The sequence below is a fragment of the Eleutherodactylus coqui genome, chromosome 8 (assembly GCF_035609145.1).
Source record: "Eleutherodactylus coqui strain aEleCoq1 chromosome 8, aEleCoq1.hap1, whole genome shotgun sequence".
Taxonomy (NCBI): domain Eukaryota; kingdom Metazoa; phylum Chordata; class Amphibia; order Anura; family Eleutherodactylidae; genus Eleutherodactylus; species Eleutherodactylus coqui.
In genome coordinates, this window is record NC_089844.1 from 209,775,790 (window position 1) to 209,794,102 (window position 18,313).

Below are 18,313 nucleotides of genomic sequence, written 5' to 3' on the forward strand. Positions count from 1 at the left end.
ATATATAAAGGTTTCCATCATGTCCTCCTCTCCCTTCTCTCCTCCTGTAACATATATAAAGATCTCCATCATGTCCTCCTCTCCCTTCTTTCCTCCTGTAACATATATAAATGTTTCCAGCATGTCTCCTTTCCCTTCTCTCCTCCTGTAACATATATAAAGGTTTCCAGCATGTCCTCCTCTCCCTTCTCTCCTCCTATAACATATATAAAGGTCTCTATCATGTCCTCCTCTCCCTTCTCTCCTCCTGTAACATATATAAAGGTTTCCATCATGTGCCCCTCTCCCTTCTTTCCTCCTGTAACATGTATAAAGGTTTCCATCATGTCCTCCTCTCCCTTCTCTTTTCCTGTAACATATATAAAGCTTTCCATCATGTCCTCCTCTACCTTCTCTCCTCCTGTAACATATATAAAGGTTTCCATCATGTCCTCCTCTCCCTTCTCTCCTCCTGTAACATATATAAAGGTTTCCATCATGTCTCCCTCTCCCTTCTCTCCTCCTGTAACATATATAAAGGTTTCCATCATGTCCCCCTCTCCCTTCTCTCCTTCTGTAACATATATAAAGGTTTCCATCATGTCCTCCTCTCCCTTCTCTCCTCCTATAACATATATAAAGGTTTCCATCATGTCCCCCTTTCCCTTCTCTCCTGTAACATATATAAAGGTTTCCATCATGTCCTCCTCTCCCTTCTCTCCTCCTATAACATATATAAAGGTTTCCACCATGTCCCCCTCTCCCTTCTCTCCTCCTGTAACATATATAAAGGTTTCCATCATGTCCCTCCTCTCCCTTCTCTCCTCCTGTAACATATATAAAGGTTTCCATCATGTCCTCCTCTCCCTTCTCTCCTCCTGTAACATATATAAAGGTTTCCATCATGTCCTCCTCTCCCTTCTCTCCTCCTGTAACATATATAAAGGTTTCCATCATGTCCTCCTCTCCCTTCTTTCCTCCTGTAACATATATAAGTGTTTCCAGCATGTCTCCTTTCCCTTCTCTCCTCCTGTAACATATATATAAAGGTTTCCATCATGTCCTCCTCTCCCTTCTCTCCTCCTGTAACATATATAAAGGTTTCCATCATGTCCCTCCTCTCCCTTCTCCCCTCCTGTAACATATATAAAGGTTTCCATCATGTCCTCCTCTCCCTTCTCTCCTCCTGTAACATATATAAAGGTTTCCATCATGTCCCTCCTCTCCCTTCTCTCCTCCTATAACATATATAAAGGTTTCCATCATGTCCTCCTCTCCCTTCTTTCCTCATCTAACATATGTAAAGGTTTCCATCATGTCCTTCTCTCCCTTCTTTCCTCCTGTAACATATATAAAGGTTTCCATCATGTCCTCCTCTCCCTTCTCTCCTCCTATAACATATATAAAGGTCTCTATCATGTCCTCCTCTCCCTTCTCTCCTCCTGTAACATATATAAAGGTTTCCATCATGTGCCCCTCTCCCTTCTTTCCTCCTGTAACATATATAAAGGTTTCCATCATGTCCTCCTCTCCCTTCTCTTTTCCTGTAACATATATAAAGGTTTCCATCATGTTCTCCTCTCCCTTCTCTCCTCCTGTAACATATATAAAGGTTTCCATCATGTCCTCCTCTCCCTTCTCTCCTCCTGTAACATATATAAAGGTTTCCATCATGTCCCCCTCTCCCTTCTCTCCTTCTGTAACATATATAAAGGTTTCCATCATGTCCTCCTTTTCCCTTCTCTCCTCCTGTAATATATATAAAGGTTTCCATCATGTCCTCCTCTGCCTTCTCTCCTCTTGTAACATATATAAAGGTTTCTATCATGTCCTCCTCTCCCTTCTCTCCTCCTATAACATATAAAAAGGTTTCCATCATGTCCTCCTCTCCCGACTCTCCTCCTGTAGCATATATAAAGGTTTCCATCATGTCCTCCTCTGCCTTCTCTCCTCTTGTAACATATATAAAGGTTTCCATCATGTCCTTCTCTCCCTTCTCTCCTCCTGTAACATATATAAAGGTCTCCATCATGTCCTCCTCTCCCTTCTCTCCTCCTGTAACATATATAAAGGTTTCCATCATGTCCTCCTCTCCCTTCTCTCCTGTAACATATATAAAGGTTTCCATCATGTGCCCCTCTCCCTTCTCTCCTCCTGTAACATATATGAAGGTTTCCCATCATGTCCTCCTCCTCCTTCTCTCCTCCTGTAACATATATAAAGGTTTCCATCATGTCCTCCTTTCCCTTCTCTCCTCCTGTAACATATATAAAGGTTTCCATCATGTCCTCCTCTCCCTTCTCTCCTACAACATATATAAAGGTCTCCATCATGTCCTCCTCTCCCTTCTCTCCTCCTGTAACATGTATAAAGGTTTCCATCATGTCCTCCTCTCCCAGCTCTCCTCCTGTAACATGTATAAAGGTTTCCATCATGTCCTCCTCTCCCAGCTCTCCTCCTGTAACATGTATAAAGGTTTCCCATCATGTCCTCCTCTCCCTTCTCTCCTCCTGTAACATATATAAAGGTTTCCAGCATGTCTCCTTTCCCTTCTCTCCTCCTGTAACATATATAAAGGTTTCCATCATGTCCTCCTCTCCCTTCTCTCCTACAACATATATAAAGGTCTCCATCATGTCCTCCTCTCCCTTCTCTCCTCCTATAACATATATAAAGGTCTCCATCATGTCCTCCTCTCCCTTCTCTCCTCCTGTAACATATATAAAGGTTTCCATCATGTTCTCCTCTCCCTTCTCTCCTCCTGTAACACATATAAAGGTTTCCATCATGTCCCCCTCTCCCTTCTCTCCTCATGTAATATATATAAAGGTTTCCATCATGTCCTCCTCTCCCTTCTCTCCTACAACATATATAAAGGTCTCCATCATGTCCTCCTCTCCCTTCTCTCCTACAACATATATAAAGGTTTCCATCATGTCCTCCTCTCCCAGCTCTCCTCCTGTAACATGTATAATGGTTTCCATCATGTCCTCCTCTCCCTTCTCTCCTCCTATAACATATATAAAGGTCTCCATCATGTCCTCCTCTCCCTTCTCTCCTCCTATAACATATATAAAGGTTTCCATCATGTCCTCCTCTCCCAGCTCTCCTCCTGTAACATATATAAAGGTTTCCATCATGTCCTCCTCTCCCTTCTCTCCTCCTATAACATATATAAAGGTCTCCATCATGTCCTCCTCTCCCTTCTCTCCTCCTATAACATATATAAAGGTCTCCATCATGTCCTCCTCTCCCTCCTCTCCTCCTTTAACATATATAAAGGTTTCCATCATGTGCCCCTCTCCCTTCTCTCCTCCTGTAACATATATGAAGGTTTCCCATCATGTCCTCCTCTCCCTTCTCTCCTCCTGTAACATATATAAAGGTTTCCATCATGTCCTCCTTTCCCTTCTCTCCTCCTGTAACATATATAAAGGTTTCCATCATGTCCTCCTCTCCCTTCTCTCCTACAACATATATAAAGGTCTCCATCATGTCCTCCTCTCCCTTCTCTCCTCCTGTAACATATATAAAGGTTTCCATCATGTCCTCCTCTCCCTTCTCTCCTACAACATATATAAAGGTTTCCATCATGTCCTCCTCTCCCAGCTCTCCTCCTGTAACATGTATAAAGGTTTCCCATCATGTCCTCCTCTCCCTTCTCTCCTCCTGTAACATATATAAAGGTTTCCAGCATGTCTCCTTTCCCTTCTCTCCTCCTGTAACATATATAAAGGTTTCCATCATGTCCTCCTCTCCCTTCTCTCCTACAACATATATAAAGGTCTCCATCATGTCCTCCTCTCCCTTCTCTCCTCCTGTAACATATATAAAGGTTTCCATCATGTCCTCCTCTCCCTTCTCTCCTACAACATATATAAAGGTCTCCATCATGTCCTCCTCTCCCTTCTCTCCTCCTATAACATATATAAAGGTTTCCATCATGTCCTCCTCTCCCAGCTCTCCTCCTGTAACATGTATAATGGTTTCCATCATGTCCTCCTCTCCCTTCTCTCCTCCTATAACATATATAAAGGTCTCCATCATGTCCTCCTCTCCCTTCTCTCCTCCTGTAACATGTATAATGGTTTCCATCATGTCCTCCTCTCCCTTCTCTCCTCCTATAACATATATAAAGGTTTCCATCATGTCCTCCTCTCCCTTCTCTCCTCCTGTAACATATATAAAGGTTTCCATCATGTCCTTCTCTCCCTTCTCTCCTCCTATAACATATATAAAGGTTTCCATCATGTCCTCCTCTCCTTCTCTCCTCCTATAACATATATAAAGGTCTCCATCATGTCCTCCTCTCCCTTCTCTCCTCCTATAACATATATAAAGGTTTCCATCATGTCGTCCTCCTCCTCCCTTCTCTCCTCCTGTAACATATATAAAGGTTTCCATCATGTCCTCCTCTCCCTTCTCTCCTCCTGTAACATATATAAAGGTTTCCATCATGTCCTCCTCTCCCTTCTCTCCTCCTGTAACATATATAAAGGTTTCCATTATGTCCTCCTCTCCCTTCTCTCCTCCTGTAACATATATAAAGGTTTCCATTATGTCCTCCTCTCCCTTCTCTCCTCCTATAACATATATAAAGGTTTCCATCATGTCCTCCTCTCCCTTCTCTCCTCCTGTAACATATATAAAGGTTTCCATCATGTCCTCCTCTCCTTCTCTCCTCCTATAACATATATAAAGGTCTCCATCATGTCCTCCTCTCCCTTCTCTCCTCCTATAACATATATAAAGGTTTCCATCATGTCGTCCTCCTCCTCCCTTCTCTCCTCCTGTAACATATATAAAGGTTTCCATCATGTCCTCCTCTCCCTTCTCTCCTCCTGTAACACATATAAAGGTTTCCATCATATCTTCCTCTCCCTTCTCTCCTCATGTAACATATATAAAGGTTTCCATCATGTCCTCCTCCTCCCTTCTCTCCTCCTGTAACATATATAAAGGTTTCCGACATGTCTCCTATTCCCATCATGTACATGCACAACATTTTTAGGCCTCCTGCAGATGGCCGGGTTGGATCCCGCTGCGAGAATTCTTGCAGTGTGATGTGAGCCGTGCCCCTGCAGTGACCACCGCGGCTCTCCTGCTCTGCTGTCTCCTCTGCTCTATGTTCCGGCTGCCACACATGCGCAGAGCCGGCGCGTCACTAGTGACTTTTCTGTGCGGGCCTGTGTTGGGCTCGCACAGAAATAGGACATGCCGCGATTTGTTTACTGCGCGAGTTTTCATGCAGTCAAATCGCGGTTGTCTGCGTAGGATTGCATTATCTAATGCAATCATACAGCAGTGAGCACAGGCGGAAATTCAGCGGGAACTCCTGCCGTGGAATTACCGCTCCTGTGCAGGAGGCCTTATTTTGAAAAGTCGGGTACACTTTAAGCAGAGATGGTTTTCTATATAGTAGTAGTTGCTGATTGACCGCCTCGGTCTCCTGCCTACTGAATCACGTATTGTCCTTCTAGTGGAAGAGCGGCCAGGTTGTGCACCTGGGCTGGACGGTTTCTGAAGACCTGCTCTGCGTCCAGGAAGATGGAACGGTGTTAATCTATGACATATTTTGTGTATTCAAGCGCACCTTCACCATGGGTAATGTAAGTAAGAGTGTGATATGCTGCAAAAAAAACTTTGTTTGGGGAGGCTTTTTTCCTTTCTGTTTTCCCTTTTTTTTTTTTAACCCCTTTGCAACTGCCAATGGTAAGGTTACATTGCTGCTGCCTGGGCTCGGTACAACAGTGATGTAAATGTATGTCGGGGCCCTCCCGGTGATCGCAGCCCTCCCCTCCCCACCGCGGGTACAACAGGCGGTTACTTGCAGCCCATTTGGGTTCTGTCATCAAGACCTGATTGGCTGTCAGGATCTGAACCAATGACAGCACAGGTCAGGAAAGCTTATATGCTACAAACCGCGTGCATCGGCGTTGTAACGGGCAGCATCTCTCCATCGCTCGTCTGTCAGTGTAAGATCGGAGGAGAGATGAGGAAAATGCAATGTGTAAAATCCCACACAGTAACCCCTTGTATTACAGTCACCTGTACTGCTTAGTTAGAACAGGTGATTGCATTGGATAGGGTTAATTTTTAATAATTTTATCTAGAAATTAAAATTCTAGTGGTATGTTCCTGCGCAGAAAATTTTTGTGTGAATTTGCACCATATTCTGCGCCAGGGAGTTTGGTGCGTAAAACCTTTAAAGAGTCCCTCTCTTTTAAAGTGACATACGCCAGATTTCCTGTGTTTGGCCTGGTCATTAAGGCCTCTTTCACACGGGCGACAGCGATATCGCCACAAGAAAACAGCAGCGAAATCACTTCTGTGTTCTGTACGATATCGCTGCGTTTTCTCGCGGCTATATTGCGATTTTGTGTTGCTACAAAGTTGCAGGAATTTGTAGCGCTCTTTTGCTGGGATTTTCGGGGGGCTTGAAATATAAGCCCTGGCTGCATTAAAAAAAAAAACCAGAATACATCGCCTAACAGTCGCTGTCCACTCCGCCGCACTTCTCCTCGCAGGTCCCCGGCACACTTGCTTGTAGTTTTCCCCCAGCGGTTCCTGGTCGGGGGTTCAAAAACCCCGCCTCCACGAAGCGCTGGCTCTGATTGGTCTTCGAGTTTTGCTGTGTGTTGACTCTCTCATGGATCTGTTAGCACATGCATTGCTAAGCAGGTGATGGACTTGATGGTGAAAGCTGTTTATTACACAGCTGCTGTATGTAAATAATGGCCTAATTTCAAATCGCATCGTGATGGAAACGATCATGCCTACAAAAGACTTTCTTAAAGGGAAGCAGTCACATCTCCACAACACCGCGAACTCAGTTCTGGTGCCGTTAGGGGAGGCGACAGGGAGGCGGGAATGTGGTTTGTATACTCGCTCACTCCCGCCATCCAGCACTGTCACCTGAAAAGAGCGCTGAGTCCTGAGCACGCACCTTCTTATACAAGTCTATGGGAGAAGCCGTGCACACGGGACTCTGAAAAGAGTTGGGCGTGCTGGGATCCCCCCCCCCCCCTTAAAATAACCAAGTGAAAAACGCGTTTCTGAATACCCCAATGCGATTCAATGGGGATTAAGCTGTCTGTATTACATGTGTAATACGGAGCGCAATTCCGCCGGCGTGAATGAGCCCTTATAAGGGACCCTCTGCAGGCAGCTATAATGCTGATGTGACACCCCTGCTGTAGAGGGAGCTCCTCCATATCATTGCGTGGCCAATCTGCCTACCAGGCTCTTACTACAATCTGATATGACGACGTTTCGCTTCTCAGGAGGTCAAGCAGAACCAAGTCCAGGAAGCCAAAGTGTTCCATTCAGAGTACAGGACTGGCATCGCCATACTGACCGGAGCGCTGAAATTCACCATCGTGTCAAATATTGAAGAAGTCAAATTACGCAGGATGCCGGATGTTCCAGGTAATTCGCGGTTTTACGTTTATAGTAATTTTACCTACTGCTTTTAACCCCTTCCTTTGTTTTCTCTTTTTGTTTGTTTTCATTTTTTTTTTTTTCCTCCCCGTTTTCGCAATCTAAATTTTTTTTCTATTTTTCCAACTCTATCGCTCCTGCCCACGGACAATGATTCGCTGGCGGTAAATCGCTCTCTGATTCGCTGGCGGTAAATCGCTCTCTGAAGCCTTTACGTAGCGTTGCTATGGAAAGCGCTGCCCCCGAGTGGAGAAACATTGCGTTTCTCCGCTCGCGGACGGCAATTCGCAGCATGCTGCGAATTGCCGAGATTCTCCGCGGTGAGCCTATCTGTCAGATAGGCCGACACCGGAGATCTGTCTGCCAGCTCCTACTCCCGGGTGGGGATCCGCCGCGGGATATTGCGACCCCCGTGGACAGGCAGCCTGTGCGAGGGCTTGTTATTTTGTGAAGCGACCTGTAGTTTTATTGATACTATTTTGTATATATGACTTTTTGATCAGGTTTTACTTGGAGTCGGGGTGGCCAGGATAGCACAGTTCTGGCATTGCGTATATTTTCCTAACCTTCACCTAGCGGGGGTGGAAATAATGGGATATTTTAATAACTTGCACTTTTATGTATGTGGTGATGCCAATTTTTCACTTTTTTTTTTGTGTTGTATTCTTTGATGTGATAATTTGAAAATGCAGTTTTTTTTTTTACTTTTTAAAATAAAATGGTATCTTTGCCAATATAAAGTGAGCAACCCCTAATGCTGCTGACAGACCAATGGCAACTACCAGACCATCACAGATGAGCATTAATTAGTGCACCCCAAAATCAGACCTATTAAGCGGAATGGGTCCAAGTGCTCTAATAACATCATTGCCCAGATCATATAATACTTGCAAATGGAACGCTCCCTACCGGCATTCTATTACTGATCTCTGCCATGCTAATATATTGCACAGCAGTCAAAGTACCCCAGAATCAAAATTAGCCATTTATCATCCATATATTCCTTTTATTAATAGAAGGGGGTGTGTGTGTGTGTGTGTGTGTGTGTGTGTGTGTGTGTGTGTGTGTGTATGTATATATATATATATATATATATATATATATATATGTGTGTATATATGTGTGTGTGTGTGTATATGTATATATGTGTGTGTGTATATGTATATATGTGTGTGTGTATATGTATATATGTGTGTGTGTGTATATGTATATATATATGTATATATATATATATATATATATATATATATATATTATGCTGCCCAGTTGTAAATTTAGTGATGCCCAGGGCCCCCACCTATAAGCTTCTCTCTTGGTGCACAGACAACTCCCTTCTCATTGCAGTGGCCAGGTATGGTATTGCAGTTTAAGTCCCCATTGAAGTTTTATACCAAGCCCGGCCACTGCAGTGGAAACGGGGCTGTCTGCTTCCTGTAGAAATCAGGTCGGTGTAGGAGTGCATCGATCTGGCGAACAGCTGATTGGTAGACGTTCTGGGCATTGGCTCTCTGCCTATCTGCTATTGATGGCTTGTCCTGAGGATAGACAATCTATAGTTTGCAAATGGACAACCCCTCTAAGTCCCTAGAATATTTTTGGGGAGAGTTGATGATTATTTATTAAAAGCAAATGACTCCACTCCCCAATACAAGCTCTCGGTGTCCAAACACTGGCTTCTGTATGTGACATCTTGTTTAATGTAGTCACCTGCCCACATACTTCTAGGCACTTTTTCTATAGTGAACGCTTGAGTCCCTTTCAAACATCCCTCGGGTTTTTCCGTGTAATGTTTAGTGAGTAGGTGGCCCAAAAAAGTTTATAAAAAATGTATCCTCTTTGTTGAAAAACACAAACAAAAAACTTCTGTTTGGTATTGTTGCATCTGTAATGTTCTGTACAATAAATTAACCCTTTCCAATCCACTGTCTGACGTCTGAAGACATTATGTTTTAAGGCTGTACAGCTCCGTTGTTGGTAGACGTCCGTCGGGGTTCTCTTACTGTATATTACCAGCCTCTCTGCTATCGGAGCCTATCCAAAGTGTCACCTCATGCAGTACTGGCTTTAGCCAGCAGATAGCGCCATTGTATAATGGCAGAAAAAGAGTAAACCCCCTAGGAAAACCAGGATACAAATTGGATTGGAAAGTGTTATACATGCTTTAATAGCCTGTACACTGTAAGGCTGCCTGTCCACGGGCGTTTTTGCATTGCGTTAACCGCGGCGATAATGCGACCGCAGGGAACGCTTTCCATAGCAACGCTATGGAAAGCACAGCCCCCCTGTCTATGAGCGGAGAATCAAAGCGATTCTCTGCCCGCGGACGGCAAATTGCCGCGATTCTCCGTGGTGAGCCTATCTGTCAGATAGGCTGACCGCAGAGATCCGTCTGCAGGCTCCTGCTCCCTGACGGTGGCTCCCAGGGCGGAGATCCAGCGCGGGATACCGCAGGGGGCCTAAAGGAGAGAACAAGCATTTTGGCTTTAGTTTTTTTTTGTTTTTGTTTTTTAGCCTTTTTTTTTCTTTTCTCTTTTCCCAAAGAAACACAATTAAAGGGATCAAAAAAATCCATATGTACCCCAAATGGTACCAATAAAGACTACAGCTCATCATGCAAAAGACATGCCTTTAAGGAAGCAGAGATGAAAATCTGCAAAAAAATTGTTGCGCCCTTAGGACCAAAACAGGCCGCGTCACTAAGGGGTTAAAAGCACTTACAGTGCGTTCCACATACAACTTTCACTTTGTAAATTACGTCTTTGGTGCAATGTATTACTTATTTAATTTTAAAAGCTCTTGTCCAGCCTGAATTCTTCATCCCCTTCATGGGATCACAATCTGTAAGGGTTCATTTAGACACCAAGATGATCAGAGCGATCATTTTGCATAAACTACTATTTGGTACTAATGCCTATTAGTACCAATTAGTAGCATGTGAGCCAATGGGAGCTGTATTCAGGGCACAGACCACCTGCTGTTCTCTGAATACATCCTCTTTGCTCTGCCACGGGGCTGATGGCTGAGAATGTAATCAGCGGTCCTCGGGCAGAACACAGCGTGCGGTCCTTCTTATCAGCTCTTTTGCCGAACGATGGATTTCATGTCGAACTGAAATCTATAATTCAGCAGAAAACTGAAAGATGGGCACATTTACATGCAACGATTATCTCTTAAAGTATGGCTTGTGAGCGAATTTTGAGTGATAATCACTGTCTAAATGGGCCTTAATGCATAACTTCGGCAAACCTCGCAATCCTTGCATCAGTGAATCGTCTCGTGCCTTCCATTGTTCTCTTTGCAGACCATTTCCTATACTGTATGTTTTGTGCTTTCCTCTACACATAACTAGCCTTATCCAGCAAGAGGGCCTCATACATAACATATCAGTCTTTTTTTTTTTTTTTCTTCCAGGCGTGAAAGTGGTGCCATCCTGTTGGACGGTTCTGCTACAGGATAGGATGACGTTAATTTTACTAGCCATAGGCAAGGAGTTGTACCTCTTGGATAACACCGCCTGTTCTGTTGTAGTAAGTAGAACAATTGTCGTTTTGTATTGTGCGTAAAGAGGTTCTCCGCTCTCTGCAGAATACGGGATGACTTACTGATTGGTGAGGGTTTGACCACTGGAACCCCTATGGATTCTGAGAACAGGACCCCCTGTATGTCCTGAAGTGAGCAGAGCAGCGGTCACACGTGTGCAGTACTGCTCCACTCATTTCAGTGGGACCTCTGGAGATGGCAGTGTTCAAGCGGTCCCGGCGGGCCCATAGAAGTGAATGGAGCACCGGTGCTCATGGGTAGGGGGGGGGTAGGCTCCTGCTGCAGCCAATCATGGACCACGAAGAAGGAGGGGAGATGGCTAGGCTCCTGGACAAACAGAGATATACTTTTTTTGTTTTAATAGGTTATCAATACTTTTAAAATTGATGGCCATCAAAATCTGATCAGTGGGGATGGGCCAGCTCGAACCCCTGCCAATCAGCTGATTAAAGGGCTGCAGCGCTCGTCTGATGTCTTCAATGTCTACATCAGAGTTCGATCCTGTGAGGACTCGGAACTCCATATTTTTTTATGGTGGACTTTCTGAGTACAACTGAAGTGAATCGGACAATATGTTTCTTACCCTGAACCATGTTGACACAAGTATTGGGGCACACATAGAAGGTGATGAAATTGGATTTAATGCACATCTTTCAATATGGAGTTGGGCTGCCTTTGGCCACAAAGCGATAACCCTCCTAGGCATGCTTTCCACTAAATTCCCATAGACACTGAAACTCTATTACTGAAGCCAATGGATGAAACCGCAAATCACCATGGGGTAATTATTATGGGGGACTTGAACTATCCGGATATACACCTGGAAGCTGAAACCTGCGGATCTCATAAAGGTAACGAGTTTCTGTCAATTACTAAAGATAAATACCTTACCCAACTTGTACAGGACCCGACTAGGGGGGCGGCCATTTTGAACTTATTAACCAACAGACCTGTTGAGGGCGCCTGTGACATAGTGACCATAATAGAATAAATTTCAACTTCTCTTTCAAAAGGTAGTTTTATTGGGGAGCTATGAAAATGGTAAACTTTAGGAAGGCAAAGTTCCATCAGCTCAGGACACCCCTTAGTGACCAAGCCTGTGTGCGCTTTAGTGACGGAGCAAAATTTTGGAAATCTGACATGTCACTTTAACATAGAATAACTCCGTAAAGGCTCTGCATATCCAAGTGATTCTGACATTGTTTTTTCGCCACATGTTGTACTTCATTTAGGTGGAAAAAATAGACAGAACTTGTGTTTTATTTATTAAAAGAGCCAATATTGGGAAAATTTTGAAAAAAATTGTCATTTTATTCACACTTTCAACTGTAATTTCTTAAATATGTGCTGACCTACTGTACACATTTTTGCTAAGATATATATTTCCATCTGTTCACTTTATTCTGAATGCACGTTTGAAAAACCTTTGCTTTTTTTTAACCATTTAAGAGACGTACAAATTTAACATTACTTTTCCGCATTTTGAGGAACACTTTGTTTTCCGGCACCAAGCCAAGATCACAAAGGCTCATGAGTATCAGAATAATAGATACCCCCACAAATGACCCCATTTTAAAAACGACCCCCCTTATTGTATTCACTGAGGGGCCAGGAGTATTTTGACCGCACTGTTTTTTTTCAGGAATTATTGCAATTTAGAGGAGAAAAAATAAAATGTCATACTTTTGAAAATCTGTCATTTTAAAGGCATATTGGTTTTCTATAGTGCACATGAAAATGAGGATTGACACCCCAAAATAGATACCCCTGTTTGTCCTGTATTCGGAAATATACCCATTGTGGCCCTAACATTATGCCCCAAAATGAAAGGAGTAGTCAGTGGCTTTCAGAACAGAAATTTTTGCTTTTAGGCCCATTGCACACTTGTAGAGCTCTTGAATAGCCAAAATCACGGAAAAACCCCACAAATTACCCCATTTTGAAAACTAGACGGCTTAACGAATTTATCTAGGGGTTTACTGCCCATTGTGACCCTCCCCCCCCCCCCCACACGCACACAGTTTTTGAATGAATTCAAGAAAAGCAGAAGTAAAAAATTGTGTCCCCCCCCCCCCCCCCCTTTTTTTGGCAATTCTGCCAATTTAAAAACTGTTTTTTTTTTTGTTTTTTTTAACAGCACACATATGGATGAAGACTTGCACCCCAAAATGGATACTCCTGTTTGTCCTGTTTTCAGAAATATACCCATTATGGCCCTAATGTTATGTCTGGATGCACAACAAATTTTGCTTGAAGGCCTTTTAGGCCCCATTGCCCTGGAGCGGCCAAAACCATAGAGAACCCCCACAAATGACCCCATTTTTTAAAACTAGACCCCTTAATGAATTCATCTAGGGGTCTACTGAGAATTTTTACTCTACAATTTTTGAATAAATCTAAGCAAAGCAGTAGGAAAAAATTACAATTTTCATTTTTTTGGCAATTGTGTCAATTTAAAAACTGTTTTCTTTGTACAGCACACGTATAAATGAAGACTTTCATCCCAAAATAGATCCCCATGTTTGTGCCGTATTCAGAAACCTACCCATTGTGGCCCCAATCTGCTCATAGGACACATGGCTAGGCCTGTAATGGAAGGAGCACCTGTTGGATCTCAGGGTACAACTGAATAAATTCCAGGACCCATTGCCCACTTATAGAGCCATTGAGCAGCCAAAACGATAGAGAACCCCCTCAAATAAACCTGCTTTGAAAACTAGACCCCCTTAATGAATTCATCTAGGGGTGTGCTGCGTATTTTGACCCCACAGTATTTGAATAAATCTAAGCAAAGCAGAAGGAAAAAATTACGATTTTTCAGTGTACATAGGAATGAAGACGTTTACCCCAAAATGGATCCCCCCGTTTGTCCCGTGTTCAGAAACCTATTGTGGCCCTAATCTGCTTACTAGACACATGGCTAGTGCTATAATGGAGGGAACACCCGTTGGATTGTAGGGCACAACTGAATAAATTCCAGGCCCCATTGTACACTTAAGCGGAAAAAAATGTGACTCCTTAAAAATAATCTCCCCCCCCCCCCCCCACTCCACGCCCTTTTTGGCCTTCCCCAAATCTTAGATAAAAGTAATAATGTAAACTGTGTTTCGTTTTTTGTTTTTTTCCTCGAAGACAGGGGTAATTAAGGAGGCTGGTTGGGATGGGTACATGGGGCAATAAAATCTGGTATCCCCCTCTCCTCTTATCCTTTTTGGGGGGGAATTCTTGACTTAAGCGGTAGGGACGGGGTGTAAAGTGGTGCACTGTGAGTCTCCGTAAGCTTGATGAGGTGCGGCGGTCTCACACAGAAGACACTCAACAAGCTGCTCCTGGAACTGCAGGAAGGCGAGCGTTCCCGGGGCTTCTTGTAAATTGCGTATTACAGGTAGCGGTCTGAATAACGCCAGGCTCACACGGCCGTATGTGGAATCGGCGCTGCCTATGGCCATGTAATGTACTGCGCATAACTGCCTACTCACACAGGCGGTCATTCGCAGTACACTTTTTTTTTTTCTTTGTATTTCCCGCACCGTCGCTTAGCGATGACACAGGTACCCCCAGCCTGTATACAATGTAGTTACGTATGGGCTGCGGGTATATCCGCAGTAAAATAGAACCTGCTGCGTTCTCTTTTCTGTGAGTGGATTACGTCATTCCGACCTGCTAATGTGAGCGGAATTGTGTAATCAAATGCGATTGATTTGCGTATTACCGCGAATCAGACGCATACGGGATCCGTAATTCCTATCCAGTCATGTGAGACCGGCCTAAGGTAGATCACTTTTTTTATCATGTGACCGGGGACCGCTCACTGCTCCAGGCTCTCGGGGACCGTTAGTCGCCAGGAGCAAGGAGATTTTAAGTTTCCTAGGGTCCCCGCCTCCTGCACATGTGTCCGGCATTTTGGGTGAGTGAGTGCTGCCTCTGATTGGCTGAGCGCAGGGACCAATCACAGACAGCTCTCAGCTGTCATTCAATAGCTGAGAGCTGCCTCTGATTGGTTCCTGTGCTCAGCCAATCACAGGCAGCACTTACCCATTCAGGAATTCATGAATGGGTGAGTGAGAGCTGCCTCTGATTGGCTGAATACTACAGAGAGCAGTTCAGGAGAACTGCCGGCCAGACACGGCTGAACTCCGGCTGCAGGAAAAAGGTGAGTATACTTTTTTTTTATTTTTACACATTTTCAGGATGGTTTTCAGGGAAGGGCTTATATTTGAAGCCCTTCCCCGAAAATTCATCCAGCGCTTGCCGGCAGCCCATTGTTTTCAATGGAGCCGGCTGTATTGCCGGCTCCATTGAATTCAATGGGCGAACATCGTTCTTCTCTGCCACAGCTGTTACAGCTGTGGCAGAGGAGAACGATCTTTAGTATATGTTCTCAATGGGGTCGGTGCCGCTGCCGCCGGCCCCATTGAGCGCATATATAGAACACAACGATTCGCAGAACGCAGATAGGCGCGTTCTGCGAATCGTTGTGTCCTATAATTTATCGCACATCCGCATAAAAAACGGACATGTGACCGATCCCATTGGGATGCATTGGGTCTATAGATCTGCAGATCGCAAGCGCGTCTGCAGATCAGACCAAAAAACGCCCGTGTGACCGAGCCCTTAAAAGCATCCTGTGTACTTACTGTGACAGGTTTATACCTTACAGGAACAAAGGAATTAGGAATAAGAGAAAACCAATGGGGCTCAATTAAAGATCTAAGGGAATAGATGTAGGGCAATAAACAGCAAAAATGAAGTGTTTAAACTACTAAAACAAGAAGGCACCTATAAGAAAAAGATTCACGTACAGAGAGAGATAAAAGCAGCAATGGTGGAGGCAGAGAGACTTACTAAACTTTGCACATTTGTTCATTACTACAATGTTCAACTAGCGTTTTAAAAAAAAAAGTGAAAATCTTGTTTCAGTGTTACCTCAACTAGCATTAGAATAGCAGTGTTAGGAATTAATGTTGTAAATCTATGTACCGTATATACCGGCGTATAAGACGACCCCCCAACTTTCACCTTATACGCCGGTAATACAGTGGAGAAAAAAAAATCATTACTCACCTCCCCCGGCGTTCTGTCGCGCTCCGGCAGGATGTCGCTCCCTCCTCGTCCCCGGCGCAGCATTGCTTTCTGAATGCGGGGCTTGAAATCCCCGCCTCCAGAAAGCTAGTACACACGCCGTCAGCCAGTTACAGCCATTCAATGACATCATTGAATGGCTGTGATTGGCTAAAACACACGTGGCTTCAGCCAATCACACTATTCAATGACATCATTGAATGGGTGTGATTGCTAACACACGTGCGCCTTTGAATGGCTGTAACTGGCTGACGGCGTGTGTATTAGCTTTCTGGAGGCGGGGATTTCAAGCCCCGCATTCAGAAAGCAATGCTGCGCCGGGGACGAGGAGCGAGCGACATCCTGCCGGAGCGCGACAGAACGCCGGGGGAGGTGAGTAATGATTTTTTTTTTTACACTTTTTTTTTTTGTATTACCGGCGTATAAGACGACCCCCGACTTCAGAGCAGATTTTTCGGGGTTCAAAAGTCGTCTTATACGCCGGTATATACGGTATTATGAAGAGAGTGACACCTCGCAGATCCTCCTGTGTCCAATAGTTTCTGAGATATGAATTATCATAAATTGTAGTTCTCGGTGACCTTTAGGAAATTGACCTCCCCCTTCCACCATTTTTCCTGACCCCATTACCCAGCAGGTCTGAAAATTGAATTTTTTATATATATTCGAGTAACGAATAAATGTGTAAAATTTCATGAAAATTGGAGATGGTTGGGACTTGCCTCTTGGGTCATTTGTCCTGGAATGACCTGGTATGAAATGCCCTAAAAACAAGTGCTTCCAGCTAGAAGAACACATACTGTGCAAATTCTATTGGACGTTTCAGTTGTAGTGTTCTATCCAAACCATCATTGGCGTTCCAGGTCAGAGACTGATGGCCATAACAGATCGGATTTAGTTCAGTCATCATTGAACCGATATGTATGCCTCCATATTGTAGGCCAATAGTGAACTTGTTCGCTTCAGAACAGGAAAGTAGAAAGGCTTTACTTCATCACTTTGGGAGATCCACCTCTGGGCATAGGTGCTCTTCTACAGGGTTTGGAAGGCCTTTCTTAGTTGGTCAGGGTTACATCCCGTCTGTCCCTCTCATGATTGTATTCCCCTGGTGCTAGATTTGCTGTAGTTGGGGCTAAACAAGGAGTTGAGTGTCAGCACTCTTAAAGGACAGGTCGCTGCTCTTTGTGTGTCCTCTTTGACTCCAAAATACCGTAGCTGTCCGTCCTTAGGTGATCAAGTTTTTAAGCCAATGTCTAATGATGGTAGACGGCCGGCAATGTCCTGGCAGCGTGGGTAGTAATTTTTTGCTGGGATGGAGGGCTAGGGTTAGGCTTACATTATTTGCTGTAAATGCTTCCATGTTATGGTGGCCCCTGCCGCTCTCACATCCAAAGATTTACAGCTAATAATGGAAGCTTAACACTGAACCTAACCCTCCATCCTAGGCACAACTAAATCCCCATGCTGATTGGCTGACTGCAGCAAGGTCCTATCAGCAGCTTGTGGGCCTACACTGGGCGTATACAGCCCATTACTAGGTCTCCACCCATTCTGGTGGTGGAGACAATATACAATAGTACCGGCAACTTCTTGGTTGCCCCTTTTTTAATCACTACCATCTGGATCTTTCCTTTCTCTGATCTTTCTTTTGTACATAAGCTTCTCCAAGCATTGATCCCTCCCCAGAGATGATCTGTTATCTCTCCTGATACTGTCATGTGTGAAAGGCTTTTACAAATTCAGACTATATGATTTGGCCCGTCAGGCCCGGTATCTCTGTAATTGTCCAACGTCTCTAACAGTTGTACAGATTCATCATTTGAACATTGTGTATGACTTAACAGCCCTTTCTTAGAATGTACTAACCTTTTTTTTTTTTTTTTTTTTTTTTAGACGCTCCCTGGATTGAGCCCTCTGTCTGGAGCTTACCTGCATATGTCCGTGTCGTTTAATTATAAATATCTAGCCGTTTTCACAGATAGCGGTTCCATATGGATGGGAACCTCATCACTCAAGGTAAATAAAAAATAGTAATATGCATGTGTTTTAAAAGTCTTCTGTTTTATTTTATTATAAGTAAAACAAATTACACCTTTCGACTTTGATTAAATAGAATGTAGATATAGAACAGGGATAAGGATGTGAGAGCTGCTCCTCCTCAGACACTGACAGACATGAGGAGACGCTGCTGTAGTAATACTGTATAATGTCTGCTCCACCACAGGCACTGACAGACATGAGGAGACGCTGCTGTAGTAATACTGTATAATGT

At 44.0% G+C, this 18,313-nt stretch overlaps 1 protein-coding gene across 1 annotated transcript in view; it reads left to right on the forward strand.

The window, feature by feature from the left end:
- VPS16 (VPS16 core subunit of CORVET and HOPS complexes) overlaps window positions 1-18,313 on the forward strand; it is a 105,989-nt gene that overhangs the window by 14,025 nt on the left and 73,651 nt on the right. Inside the window, exons 4-7 of the mRNA XM_066577288.1 lie at window positions 5,460-5,588; window positions 7,263-7,407; window positions 10,831-10,946; window positions 17,935-18,057. Coding sequence (XP_066433385.1) covers window positions 5,460-5,588; window positions 7,263-7,407; window positions 10,831-10,946; window positions 17,935-18,057 — 513 coding nt within the window. The remainder of the gene's footprint in view (window positions 1-5,459; window positions 5,589-7,262; window positions 7,408-10,830; window positions 10,947-17,934; window positions 18,058-18,313) is intronic.